The sequence below is a fragment of a genome, unplaced genomic scaffold (assembly GCF_019419815.1).
Source record: "Pyrus x bretschneideri cultivar Hongxiangsu unplaced genomic scaffold, Pyrus_bretschneideri_v1 Contig13, whole genome shotgun sequence".
NCBI lineage: Eukaryota > Viridiplantae > Streptophyta > Magnoliopsida > Rosales > Rosaceae > Pyrus > Pyrus x bretschneideri.
This window is the reverse complement of record NW_025999424.1, coordinates 2,784,375-2,797,464: the sequence shown is the minus strand read 5'-3', so window position 1 is coordinate 2,797,464 and position 13,090 is coordinate 2,784,375. Positions and strand designations below refer to the sequence as shown.

At 35.3% G+C, this 13,090-nt stretch overlaps 1 protein-coding gene across 1 annotated transcript; it reads right to left on the bottom strand.

The window, feature by feature from the left end:
- Positions 1 to 6,006: 6,006 nt before the first annotated feature.
- On the bottom strand, positions 6,007 to 7,946 carry LOC103933079 (myb-related protein 306-like). Its single transcript, XM_009342736.3, has 3 exons — positions 7,437 to 7,946; positions 7,081 to 7,210; positions 6,007 to 6,957 (listed from the first exon to the last, which is right to left on the bottom strand). The coding sequence occupies exons 1-3, from the start codon at positions 7,567 to 7,569 to the stop codon at positions 6,189 to 6,191; spliced, it is 1,032 nt and encodes a 343-aa protein (XP_009341011.1). The 5' UTR covers positions 7,570 to 7,946; the 3' UTR covers positions 6,007 to 6,188.
- Positions 7,947 to 13,090: the final 5,144 nt, after the last annotated feature.

Here is a 13,090-nt window from a genome sequence, read left to right as displayed (position 1 = left end):
TCGAAGATAATTGTATGCACCAAATCCTCATTGATTGTACGTATTCCCTTCTGTAATGAATATCGTACATTTTCTCAAAAAACATATGAACACTTAGGGCATAGTCAATTTAAACCTTATCAATAAGTAAGCAAATCCTATCTACATCACCTTCATAATATATAGGTATCAAAACCTATATATCCACGTTACCTTTACATTCGATATCAAAGTCATTGAGATTACCTACATTTGGTATCAAACACGTATATCCACATTAGTAAGTCTCAAATATAATTATTTTTAAGCTAAAAATTAATTTGTATGAAACAACATTAAAGTAGAAACAACATTAAAGTAGAAAAATAATGGTTGACAAAAAAATTGTAGACAGTAAAATAGGCATGAAAAGAAATGAGAAATGAGAATTCTAGCTCTTAATTAACTCCCATCATATCACTTTGGTAAGTTTTTCAATATGAAAAGTTAGTCAAATATTATATTATTTTGTTGTTGCTTAGTTCATTTCTTACATCGTCGTACTCTAGTGAGCTAATCACCTGATACTTTGTTTAAAAAAATAGTACGGTAATATTCAATATGCAGTGTGCATGCAATGTGCTGATGGCCTTAATAATTCGAGTAAGATTTGGGTGGTTTGATTATCTGAGACAGTGTCGTTGAAAGATATATTTGGTCAAAAAAAATGATAATTAGTAATAGAACTTAATGGCTATTAGGCACGTCAAAATAGAAAACATGGCCACTGAAACGACGTTGAATTATGGATCCTGTAACTTTCTTGTTAATTGTCATGATGGATTAGGTGGGGATTAAGTTGATGATTCCGGGTGAATATTTTGTTCTTTTATTCGTGGAAGAGAAAAATCGGTTTAAATGTTATTTACCAAAAATAATCTCACTTCTAAACACACCAATGTAGTCATTTCCCCCCAATTTTCTTGCAGTTGTAAATTATGAACTCCCTGCATATTTAGGAAATTGTTATAATAATAATACTTTCATTCAATTTCTTTGAATGAGCTCATTCTCTCACTTACAAATAACGATCCGTATCTTCACACTAGAAATTTCATAATCAGAACCATTCAATTTCTTAATCTTCATTTGGAGATCATCCTTACAGAGACTCATTCGAATTGGAGATCGTTAGGTCATTCAAATGCATCAAATAGATCAACGGTGCAAGTACTAAGTAATAGGTTAATGATAAACCGTCTATTATTTGATATAATTGGATAACTAAATAATCTCTATTTCGAATAATTTTTTGTAGAAATGATCTTCAAATGAAAATTAAGAAACTGGACCGATTATGAAATTTTTACGATAAAAATACGTTATTTACAAGTAGGATAAACGCAAGTATTATTTTGTTATTAATCCATGTACGAATATTATTCATTCATTCACTAATATTTAACATTTATTCTGTGATCCCTGATTTGAAATTTGGGCACTCAATTGTTAATAAACGCTCGAATAAAATACGTAACTATGTAGAAGAATGTTGCATTATGTAATTCTTGTAACTGTGTAGACAGGAAAATTTGAGAAGATACGCTGAAAAATTAGTGGTTATTAAGGACTTTAGGAGAAAACTATATAAAAACAAAAAAGAAGTTTATTCTTAGTACGTTGGGAGTAGGGAGTATTGATGAAAGACCTGTTTTCTAGGGTAAAATAAGTACCCCATATTTTGCCTTTCAATGTGTGCTATGTATAGACAATCTATTCCATTTTTGTGACTTCTCAAACTAGAGACCCATGAGCCTACAATCGATCACCCACACGTTGGGTGGTTTTTGATCTTACGTAGAAGCATGTGAATCCCGCTAACGAGGCCTACATGAATCCATTGTCACAAATAAACATTTAGGTTTCACCCATTACTTTGTATCAATTGATTTGATCACATACTTAGTTGGTGTAGTAATTAGGTGTTTGATTAAGTTTCTGTAGTGCATATTGACCAGGGTTTTGTTCATAATCTTTCTTGAGTTTGTTTGGTTGTCACAAAATAACATTTAGGCCAATTTAAGGTACCCATTTATCACGCAATCCTGGTTGAATAAGCAAACCTGAATCCAAAATAATATGCAAACTTAAAACTTACTACCTCTAAAGGCTTTTTAGAAAGAAAAACACAATCTCCTAATTTAATTACGCGCTTAAGTTGTTTTGGACCATACCAACGATGTTTATGAAGGCTCACAAACATCTACGGTCACAAATAAACAATTAGGTTTCATCTTACTTTGCAACAATTGATAAGTTATGCTTTTGGTACTCTCTCTCTCGTCGTACCAGCAGATTATTGGATTACATATATACATTTGCCATTCTATATTGAAAGCTTCAATGCCAAAGCACATTTTCTCTTATAACAAAAACTATATGTTAGTCATCAATTATGACTTAGTGAAAACGATGTCTTTGAGAGCCTTGAATTTCCATTCCTTCGAGCCAGCATTTTCTAAGTACGTACGTAAGAAAAAACTACATGTGCAATATATATTCTTGAGCATGCATGTGAAATTGTGAATGTCTCGTTTGAGTACCAAAACCCTATGACACTCTCATGTGGTAGCATTAAAAGAGATAGTAAAAATAGCTTCCTCCCATCTGACTCTTGGTAGCGCCTCATGCTGTGACTGTCTGCAACTTCTTAATTCGCCAGTCTTTGAATTTTCTTTCTTTATATTTATATCTTTTTTCCAGATTTCATCAATCACTCTTCTAGAAAGCTCGGCGGCATTGGTTGCATTTTTCTCTTGGTGCCAAAAGTTTCAATGAATTGTCGGACACAAACTGCACACATAAGTACTACTGATGTGATGTATATTTCAATTTCATGGCAAATAGACCAAGTCAATACAACCTCAATGGGACTTCACCTCGTTAGCCGGTGATCATTTTCCACGTAGTACTTCACATGCACATAACAAGGAACTGCGTTTGGACGACTTTTCATGCAAGCCATTAAATTGATGAGATTTTTGGTTGCAGACACGTATTGTTTAGGGTTTCGCTAGAATTAGTCACGTACGCGCATGGATGTATCGAGCCATTGACTTTAAGTGCCGGTTAAGATCTTGCGCGTGCGTACGTAACAAACACTAACACCTTCCTAAAGCTAGTACAATCTAATGTATACATATGAATACATATACTCAGAACACATACACAAACACTTGCAACAGTTAATACAGCATAAAAGGGGTTTTGGAAAATCATGTCTGAGAGGAGCACATGTTTCTGTCATGGAACAGGAAGTTGACAAGGGTGGCAAAACTTGCAAAGCATTAGTTAGCTAGAAATGGAGGGTCCATTATGTTATGTACAAACACAAGGAAATAGTATTATGATCAAATTAAAACTGCAAGCTAAGAGCTAGCTATAGCAAGACACCATTGCAACATGCAAAACCCTTAAAATATTATAACCGTGGGGTAACCCTGCGGGGTCTAATGTCACAATTTAATGTAATGTGAACATCAAACTAAAAATTGGGAATATATACTTGCTAGCTTAACTAGTACATCTCTATGATACTGTCTTGAAAATTTCGGTCTCTTTCTCCAAATATTTGTAGGCATGGTTGGACTATCTTACCATCTGGCCACATTCACAAAAATAATGACGCTTTACATATACTTACATTGAAATTTATGAAAGTCCCCACTTTGTGAGTTTAGCCGGACAGATAAATGTCCATCAGAATAACAAAATTCTCCACCTAAATCCTACACATCCATCACTTCACCACATTATGCTATTGCACCAAATTAATGATCATGTCTAATCAGGGGACGTTATCAACTTTGACTTTCATATATGTCTTTAATAGGCTATAATGCTAGTTAAATCAGCTCATTCCACTACCATATCTGATAAATCAAATTAAGAAGCTAGAGAGGGGCCGGGCAAGTAGTTAGTAACTCACCATGCAACTTGGACAGCATGGCTCGTATTGTGTACGTATTTTGAATGGTATTCATTGGGGACCAATTACCTGTGATTCTTACCCAATCATCCCATAATTCCCATTTTGCCATGCATGCCTTTTTCTTATGGGGTTGTTTTGCCCTTACAGTCTGGATTATTTGCTTGGCCAGGTTTAAAACACAACTTGTAATGACAAGTAGTAGTGATGAACATCAAAACCCTTCACGTGTTTCAATTAGTTTTCTTGGCCAGCCATCAAAAGCTTCACATGTTCGTTTTAAGGCCAATTTGCACATTTGCAATGCAGTTTCGTTTACCCGTGCTCAGTCACACAATCACAAATGTTAATACATTTCTTATATTTCTTTCTTTAAATTAGCCTAATCATTTTGATAAGATTGGTACCTAATTGAAATAGCTTTAGCTTAAAATTCATGATTAAATTTTCTTCCCAATGGTTGCTTTTGACGGCAATGTTTAAGTAGACCAGTAATAGTAGGAGAAATTTTATGTAAAGCTTTCAAATTTGGACAGGGTGTAGCTAGACATAAAAACCCTCATCGATGATTCCACCTACTTCAATTAATTTTTTAATTAGAGAAATGCTAAGCAACTCTCTCAAAAGTTAGACTCTTTATGAACTTTCTGTTGCCTCACAGTTTACGTTAATTTTCATACCAATATTATAAAATATTATGTCAAAAACATAAAGTGACAAAAAGTCCATAAGAGTCCTACTTTGAAAGAGTATCATTGCCATTTATCTTTTAACCAAGCAAGCTGCAGGACTGTTGGCTTTACTTATGTTTTAAGTTTTTAACATTCAATTATGCTATCTGCATGGTTGACTTGGTTTCAATTGGCATACATAAATCCATGTCATATCACTTTCATCACAACGAATAAGTGAAAGCCATTGTGCACAAAGAGTACCATTGATGCTAATCTATTGAATGAAATGTTCATAAAAGTAGAAACAGCCAAAATCAGCTCACGCGCTAGTGATTTTATCACTCATCGTTTATTGAAACGTTGATTCAGTCATATATTAGAGCAAGTCCATCGGGAGTGGATTGCCCTGCACCCACCACCCAAAACAGCCCGGCCTCTAGCCAAATCACTCCACCCCAGCCTAATAGGCTGGCACCCAGCCCAAGCCAGGCAAGAGACTGGTCCAAAATCGACAGACCCCTATGCCGAGCCATCTGACGTGAGCAATCTCATGCACGGCGGCCATGACGGTGTTGGCCGTGGGGGCGTTCACCACCAAAATAAGAAACCCCAATAACACCATTCATCCATTATTTTGCCGCACTCAAATCTCACCCCAAAATAAGAAACCAAACGTGTACCTCCAGGAATGACTCCTAAACAACCCAGATCATCCACACACCCATCCATGCCACCCCAACGACTTTCACTTTTGGAATTTTACCGCAGAATCTGACCGTTTGCGCTCCTACTCGATGTAGTGGACCAGGATCGAGACTGCTTTCGTCGACAAGTCCGCTCGTCGCTGGACCAGGACTTGCCTAGCTATGTGACGATGGCTATGGGGATAAAGGGGCTGGGAAAAAAAGGCTTGAGATGAAAGGGTGGGGATGGTGAACAGGCCAGAGCATAATATTTTTATTATCATTTTATAATAAAAAATAATAAAATTTTAATAAAATTGACTAGGCTATTTTTTGTTAGGGGTGGAGGTGTATTTGGCCTATTATTGTTCATTGGCATCTATCACTATTCATTGAGGGTGCTGGTGCATTTTTTTAGGGGTGGACTTGCTCTTAGGTGAAGCAAATGCAAATATTTGCTAGAAAACAATGGATCTATATTTTGATTGAATTTATACAAGTACTTTAAAGTTTGAAGAAACAAGAACAAGAGCTAGCTAACATGAAAGAACTCTTTATAACACAAAAATAACAAGAAAATAATATATATATATATATATATATATATATATGTGTGTAGTGATCATGAAAAGAAGCTAGGCGACAAAATGGTGGATGATAATTCAATTCATCACAACATTCCAAGATCTTATAGAACAAAATCTTAGGCATAAAATGGGAAATAATTATTATCTTCCAACTTCTAAGACATTTGACAATCGACATAATTATAAAGTAATATTTTTACACTTCCTTTTCTAACAATTTCCCTTTGCTAATCAAGGCACTGGAAAAGACTAACAATTAATTAAGATATTCCAATCTGCCCAAAAAACAAGCAAATCCTCAGAAAATGTTAGCATTTCCATGATCTGGTATCACCATATCACTAAAGAAGTGGTATTTCCCTAGAGCAGCAGCAGCAGCAGCACCTTCATCAAACAGCCACTTCTCAAGAAACGACAGCGGCAACTGGTCGCTGGTAAGATCCGGCTTGCTTTCGCCCTGGAATAGACTGGCCTCCGGCGACGTGGATGGAGACAAATCGGAATTCGAGGACTCAAAACCGAACAGAGACTCAAATGTATCAGATAACTCAACATTGCCACTATTGGCAGTATTTGCCACCGATGTGGTTCCCTCACTAGATGAATAATGCTGATAATCTGTCTGATTATTAGCCAAGTTGGTTAACCTAGCTGATTTCTTTGGTGGGTTTTTCATCCAACCTTTCAACAATCTTGAAATGTTCTCAGTGCTTGAAGCATAAGTAGAATTGCTTGATTGATCTAGGGTTGGTTTTTTCAGGTTCGAAATCGAAAACCCATCTGCGGGATTCAAATCAGAACTCAAAGCCAGTGGCTTTTCTGGGGAAAGGGCATCTCTGAGAGCTTGCCTGGCCATGTGGATGTCTGTTTGAAGCCTCCTCTCCCATTGTCCTCTGGATATTGCCTGTGAGGAAGAATTACTGTTTCCTTGATCTTTAGAGTGAAGGCCTTCAGTGCCTCCTCCTGCAGCTTGGAGCTTGATCAGCTTCTTCCTCAAGTGTGTGTTCCAATAGTTTTTAATGTCATTGTCAGTTCTCTGAGGAAGGTATGAAGCTATTGCAGCCCATCTGCAATCACACATTCAATACTACCCAAATTAATTGAAGATTGGATCTTTTGTACTATTAGATGTAATGTAAATAGAAATTCTAAAAATTAAACAATATGGTGCGTTTTATTGATAAAATTACCTATTGCCCAAAAGAGCTTGAAGGTGGATGATCATCTTCTCCTCATGGTCAGTAAAGTTACCACGCTTGATCCCTGGCCTGAGGTAATTAGTCCATCTAAGCCTGCAACTTTTACTGCATCTATGCAGCCCTGGATTTACCAAAATAGAACAACGATACGTATTAGTTTTGATTCCCAAAGAAAAAGAAAACAAAATGTGACAATTTAAAGGTAAAATATCACAAATTTTAAGATCTTCCACTAATCTCGAAGTTAAACAAAACCAATGTTGTCATTCCAAGCAAAAACCAACATTTTACTCTCAAAAAATGGAAAGAAAAACAAAAACGGAAATTAGAAAAGAAAGAAAATCTACCTGTGTTGGTAGGAACAGCCCTCCAATTTCCAGGACCATGTTCTTGAATGTAAGAGACTAAACTGATGTCTTCTTCAGGAGTCCAAGGTCCTTTCTTGACCCCTTCTTTGTCACAGCAAGGAGGCCTCCCCATAATATTTTCCCTTTCTTTTCTCTTTTCTTTAATCAAATCACCACCACAAAATCTCCCAAGTGTCTTGCTATCTTGTCACTCACCCACTTGGAACTATGTTTTTTTTTTTTTGGAAAATGCTTTCTTTCTTGGAAAATGCTTAAGACAAGAGACTCAATACTAAAGAATGGAGGTTTTGGTCTGCATAAATAGACAAATGAAGCCGAGAGAGAGAGAGGAGAGAGAAATAGGGAGATAGGGGAAGACGCTGACCCAAAAGATATCAACAACAGAAGGGCAAGGGTAGCAAAAGAGTCAAAAGGTGACAGCAAGGGCATTTATTCAATGGCAGCAAGGCAAAGCTAAAGTCAGATGTAGTGGCACCTCAATCTCACTTCCCGCCAGCCCCCCCACAACCCTTTTTCTCCTCTCTCCTCCTCGTCCTTCTACTGCCTCGCAAAACCGCGTGGCATTCAATGTGGCTCAACTGGGGAAAACCCCGTCCTTTAATGTGCTCTTAAACCCAACATGTCATCACTCATGAATTATGTGCTTCGCTTTCAGCAGACTCGGCACTGCTCCTAGTGAAAAGTAAACAGTCAAAAACCCTACAAGCCCCCCTAGTAATTACTTGGAACCAAAGTCTTTAACGCTCTCTTATCAAAATTTTGCCTCTACACTCTCCTTTGGAAGTGCTTCGTGAAGAAAGTGCTTCTCCAGCCTTTTTTATAGCTCAAAAGTAATTTTAACTTTTGTTGCCCTTATGATCCTTTTTTATTGTCAAAATGTAATTTCAAACATGTCCTTTATATCCTTTTTGCATGTTTACGTTACCTTATTGATATGATAAAAAAAATTTAAATGTAAGAATGATTCGGTCACATAACATATTATAATTAATATGAATAGTTTGATAACGTTATGTGGGTATGCTGCGATTATATATACGCTAAAACAATTCTCATGATGAAAGGAGTAAGTTGGACTTATCTTGAACCATAACTAATATGTATATGGGGGTGTAATGGGTGTTGGATTTGTCTCATGTAAAGACTTTGATTTCACTTGACATCATAGAAAATTAAGAAAGATAAAGTATGATCAATTTGATCAATTTGATCAATTTGTTGAGTACCCAAAATCCAAGACGGGGACATACGTGGCGATTGATCTTGTTTTCTCGTGCATCATACATGTCGGCTAACCTGCATGGATAGCGAGGTAGTGATCAAAGTCAACCGTGTCAGCTATGTTAACTTATTTAGCCAAGAACAAGATTAAGTCGCTTAAATCACAAACAAGAAAGCATGAAAACTCTTACATAAATATGTAAAGAACTCTGCAATACCACTAACCTGATGAACTGCTATTGGAAGATGCCATAGCTGCTGCCATTCAATCTCAGTGCGTTGCAATCCTTCTCCTCTCTGTCAGATCAATTTAAGCTCTAACCAATAATAGGACTTAGTTCTTAATTAAGCGCGCATCTGTAAGAGTAGAGGTCACAATATATATATATATATATATAGACATATATCTCTCCTAATCCAATAAGGATTCCCTATTAAAATCCCTGCAAGAAACAACTTATGTCTCCTAATCCACATCAGTTCACCACTATGATAGACTCCTCTATCAACAAGAACTCACATTCATCTTCCTATAAGGCTTTCTTATACTAATTGGTCCAAATAGCTAATGTCAGTTCACTGAGAACTCATGTTCATATTCTTACAAGCTACTCATGGAAATCACTTGCCGTATGTCTATTACATTGCTTATCATCTTATGATCTTATCCTTGGAATGATTCCCATAAAATAAAATAAAAAAAAATTAGATCATCTAAGACTATGTTTTCGTACTTATTTCATGAATAAGAAAGATATCGAAATGTTTGTGTGAGATAACTATTCCTTAGGTAATTAAATATATAGTTGCTCATGTACAAGATGCTTATTTTAACGTCGAATGAGTCATATAGTTTTTTATTTTTATATGCTAGTGAACACATGATATGTCATTAATCAGGCGAATGCTTCCAAAAGGCGACCCTCTCGAGTTTCCAGCTGTTTCCAAGTGGAGTTCTTTCTTTCTCCCATAATCTTCTTTTTTCTCAATCGTCCGAAAGAGTGAAAACCTGTTTAAATCCTAGTCATTCATCGTACATAGTACAGTCAGAAATCATTTGAATTTTTTTATTTAAAATTAAATACAAATAGTACCTGATAAAAACTGACTGCACGATATACGATGAATGACTAGAATATAAGAATTCCAAAAATTCTCACAAAAAGTATCCGGAGAGGATCCTCCGTGCAATTTCGATTCATGTGTCATTCTTACCATTGGGAAGTGACTTGACTAGGGGATGGTGGGACCTTGAAAGGCATAATCTTGTGGAATCTTAATTAGGCCTGATTGTAATTATCTTGAGCTTGGACCCATCATTTATATATCATCCATCGTACAACGAAAATGACAGTGAGTTTAGAGAGTGAAAAGCCTGGCTTTGCACTTAATCCAACCGGCTAATTAATGGTCCTACTGTTCGCCATAAATATTTAAGCTTAGTCGACAATCAAATTATCTTGTATAATTACATGTTTCTAAATCTTCTTCCAAGTCGTTGTAGTAAAAAATCAAAGTCGATTTCAACCCGTTACAATATATACTGAAAAGTGAAAAATGTAATTATTCTGATGCATGTAGTTAATTGATGGCAACCTATAATCGTCACATTTCTTTTTGTATCATTTACTGTTTTTTACCACCGAAATTGTATCACGCATTGTATGCAAGAACGTTCTTGTGTGCCCGGTTAATTGTAAATATATAGAGCTTTATGTAATAAAAAGGTTTCTGGAGTATAGTGGAAATGAAGGGGCTGATTTGGAACCAGGAGGCGAAACCCTAGCAGAAGAAGAATGGCAGATGCATGTCTGTGTTGTGCATATGTTTAATTGTTTGTGTAAGAAGAAAATTATATATGCATGTGCCAATTCTAAATTGCGTCACCGATTCTGTCATACTGCAATTTCCATGTGCCCTTTAATATATATGCAGAATCAAAATTCCTTCTTCTTTCTCCCTCTTCTGATTTGGCTCTATGCTAGCTATTTCTGATTGGAAATTTATATATGCTCGTGCTTCCAATTAGGATGCAATCTCCAATATGATATCCCTGTATATATATGCATTTTTTTAAGGGAATTTTAACGAAAAACTTCATGTGATGTTCATTTTAACGAAAAATCATATTTTTACACTAAAAAGTCAATTCTGGTATTATTCACTTTACTCTTTATTTTGTCATTTTTATTAAAACTCAAAGTTTTCAAATCATTTTCATTAGTTTTTTCTTTTTATAAAAGCCTGCAGCCTGCACAATTCACAAAATGATCCAATTGCATGATCAGTTGGCCATATATTTTCTGCTGCCAGTGAACGTGAATATATACGGGTGATGAAATTTGGGAGCATGAATGTTTGTAATTTGTTTATATATGATACAAGCATACAAATACTAGGATCTCGAAGATCATTGTAGTTGAGAATTTATGTCCAATTTTTAATGGTTAAATTACATCATTGCAATTTGAATGTACTTTTAAAAAATGTTGACTGTATATGAAGATTAAAATGAATTAAACAAGGGAATTATTATTGGCACTCCAAATTTCTCATTCTACATTTCGAACTTTCTATATTTAGAAAGAAAAATACACTTGTGAGGAGTGTAAAATGAGATTTTTGGAGTGCCAATAACACTTCCCTTAAACAAATACATGATAGTTTCCTTTGGAACGAAAAGCCAGTTTGAGATTTTGCTTTTGAAGAATCGAGTTACTTTTTTTTCAGTACTATATGTTTAAAATTTTTGTATGCTTTTATATGTTTCATTACTCCATTATTAAGATGTGTCTCCAACTTGCGAACTTTTGCTACAAGATTGGACAACCTTAAAATTAGAAAATAGATCGAAACTTGAATTTGGTACCGAATTCTATTTCTTTAAGCTCGCTTGAGCTTGACTCGTATAAAAAACAAGATAATCTTCGCTCAAGCTCAAAATTTTATACAAGCCAAACTTGAGCATATAGTTCGATTCAACTCGTGTACAACTTTAGTGTTTTTTTACTTCTCTAATCAGATTCGAGTTTCTTTTTTCGTAAGAGAAGTGTTATTGGCATTTCAAAAATCTCATTCTACACTCCTCACAAGTATATTTTTCTTTCTAAATATAGAAAGTTCAGAATGTAGAATAAAGAATTTTGAGTGCCAATAACAATTCTTTTTCGTAATTTAAATCATATTAGACTATTGGTCGAATAAAACAAATTGATTTTATAGGTCCATAGTAGTGCATGCCCATCAGTGGTGGTTTTCTGTATTGATCTTCCTCATTTCTCTCTTGTTTTGACCTTTTATATTTATTTTTCTTCTGGCCGACTACATGTCCATAGACTCCATACTGAAACAAATACATGACCTTTTATACGAAGGTGTTGGTTTCTAGCTAGTAGTATAGTTGACTGAAACAAATGCATGTCCATACTTTCTATTTTCTTTGATTAAAATGCCCATACTGTCCATACAGATTTGAAGTGTCCAAGTCGTGAGTACTGAGAAAATTCATGTGCATTATTATTTCCCACAATTTACAAGACGCTTTAGTGGTGTATATGAAATGAAAAATCAATATGTATTCAAGTATTCTCACATGTACAACCATCACGGGGTGGCCCAATGGTTGGGGACAAATTTCAGGACCGTATCTTATATGGCACATTCTGAGTTTGATTCTTGACCCTAGTAAATCACATGATGGTTGTTAGGAATAACCTGAAATTCCTCTATGAGTATTCCGATTCTCAAAAGGGTCCTTTTGAAAAAGAAAAAAAAAAGTATTCTCGCACGTACGTATTTAAAGATAAAGATGAGCAAATATGATCTTTAATATCTTTATATATGTGTGGATATGTATGAGAGATATAACTACAACCTTCAAGATATGCATTGAACTTGTTATATTGTGACCTCGTCAACTTATTTCTTTGGTTTCATTGGGCATATCACATAATGATATGATCAGATCGAGTAGATAATTCCGTCGACTGAACTCTCTTCCATTCCAAAATGGTATGCCGCATGTCAAATCAATAGAATGAGGTACCACTCATAGGTACGGGAGCAGTAGTTGGCAAATGAATAATTAAATTTCAATAGGAGTAGTAGTGTTTCGATCATAAAAACTTAGTTATGTATAAACAAGAAAAATCATTACCTGTTTTTAAGCAACGAAGACAAAAGAATTCGAACATAAGACATCTTTCAAGTTTAGTTTTTTCTTAACGACCCAAACATAAGGTTGCCTTGTTTCTTTCACAAGCAAAAGCTTCGACGAGCCACGTGACCTAAACCAATGCAATCTCAAGCTGTTTTGAGACAATTCACATTCTAGTCTCGAATCCAATTCCCTTCTTTTAATATTGCTGGTACAAATATATATTGATTATACAGAAAATTGTCTTTAACACTTC

Excerpts from the sequence above, each read along its gene's own strand:
- LOC103933079 (XM_009342736.3), bottom strand. The coding sequence starts at position 7,569 with ATGGGGAGGCCTCCTTGCTGTGACAAAGAAGGGGTCAAGAAAGGACCT. Across the intron at positions 7,211-7,436 it reads GGCTGTTCCTACCAACACAG|GGCTGCATAGATGCAGTAAA; the intron begins GTAGATTTTCTT and ends TGGTAAATCCAG. Across the intron at positions 6,958-7,080 it reads CAAGCTCTTTTGGGCAATAG|ATGGGCTGCAATAGCTTCAT; the intron begins GTAATTTTATCA and ends GTGTGATTGCAG.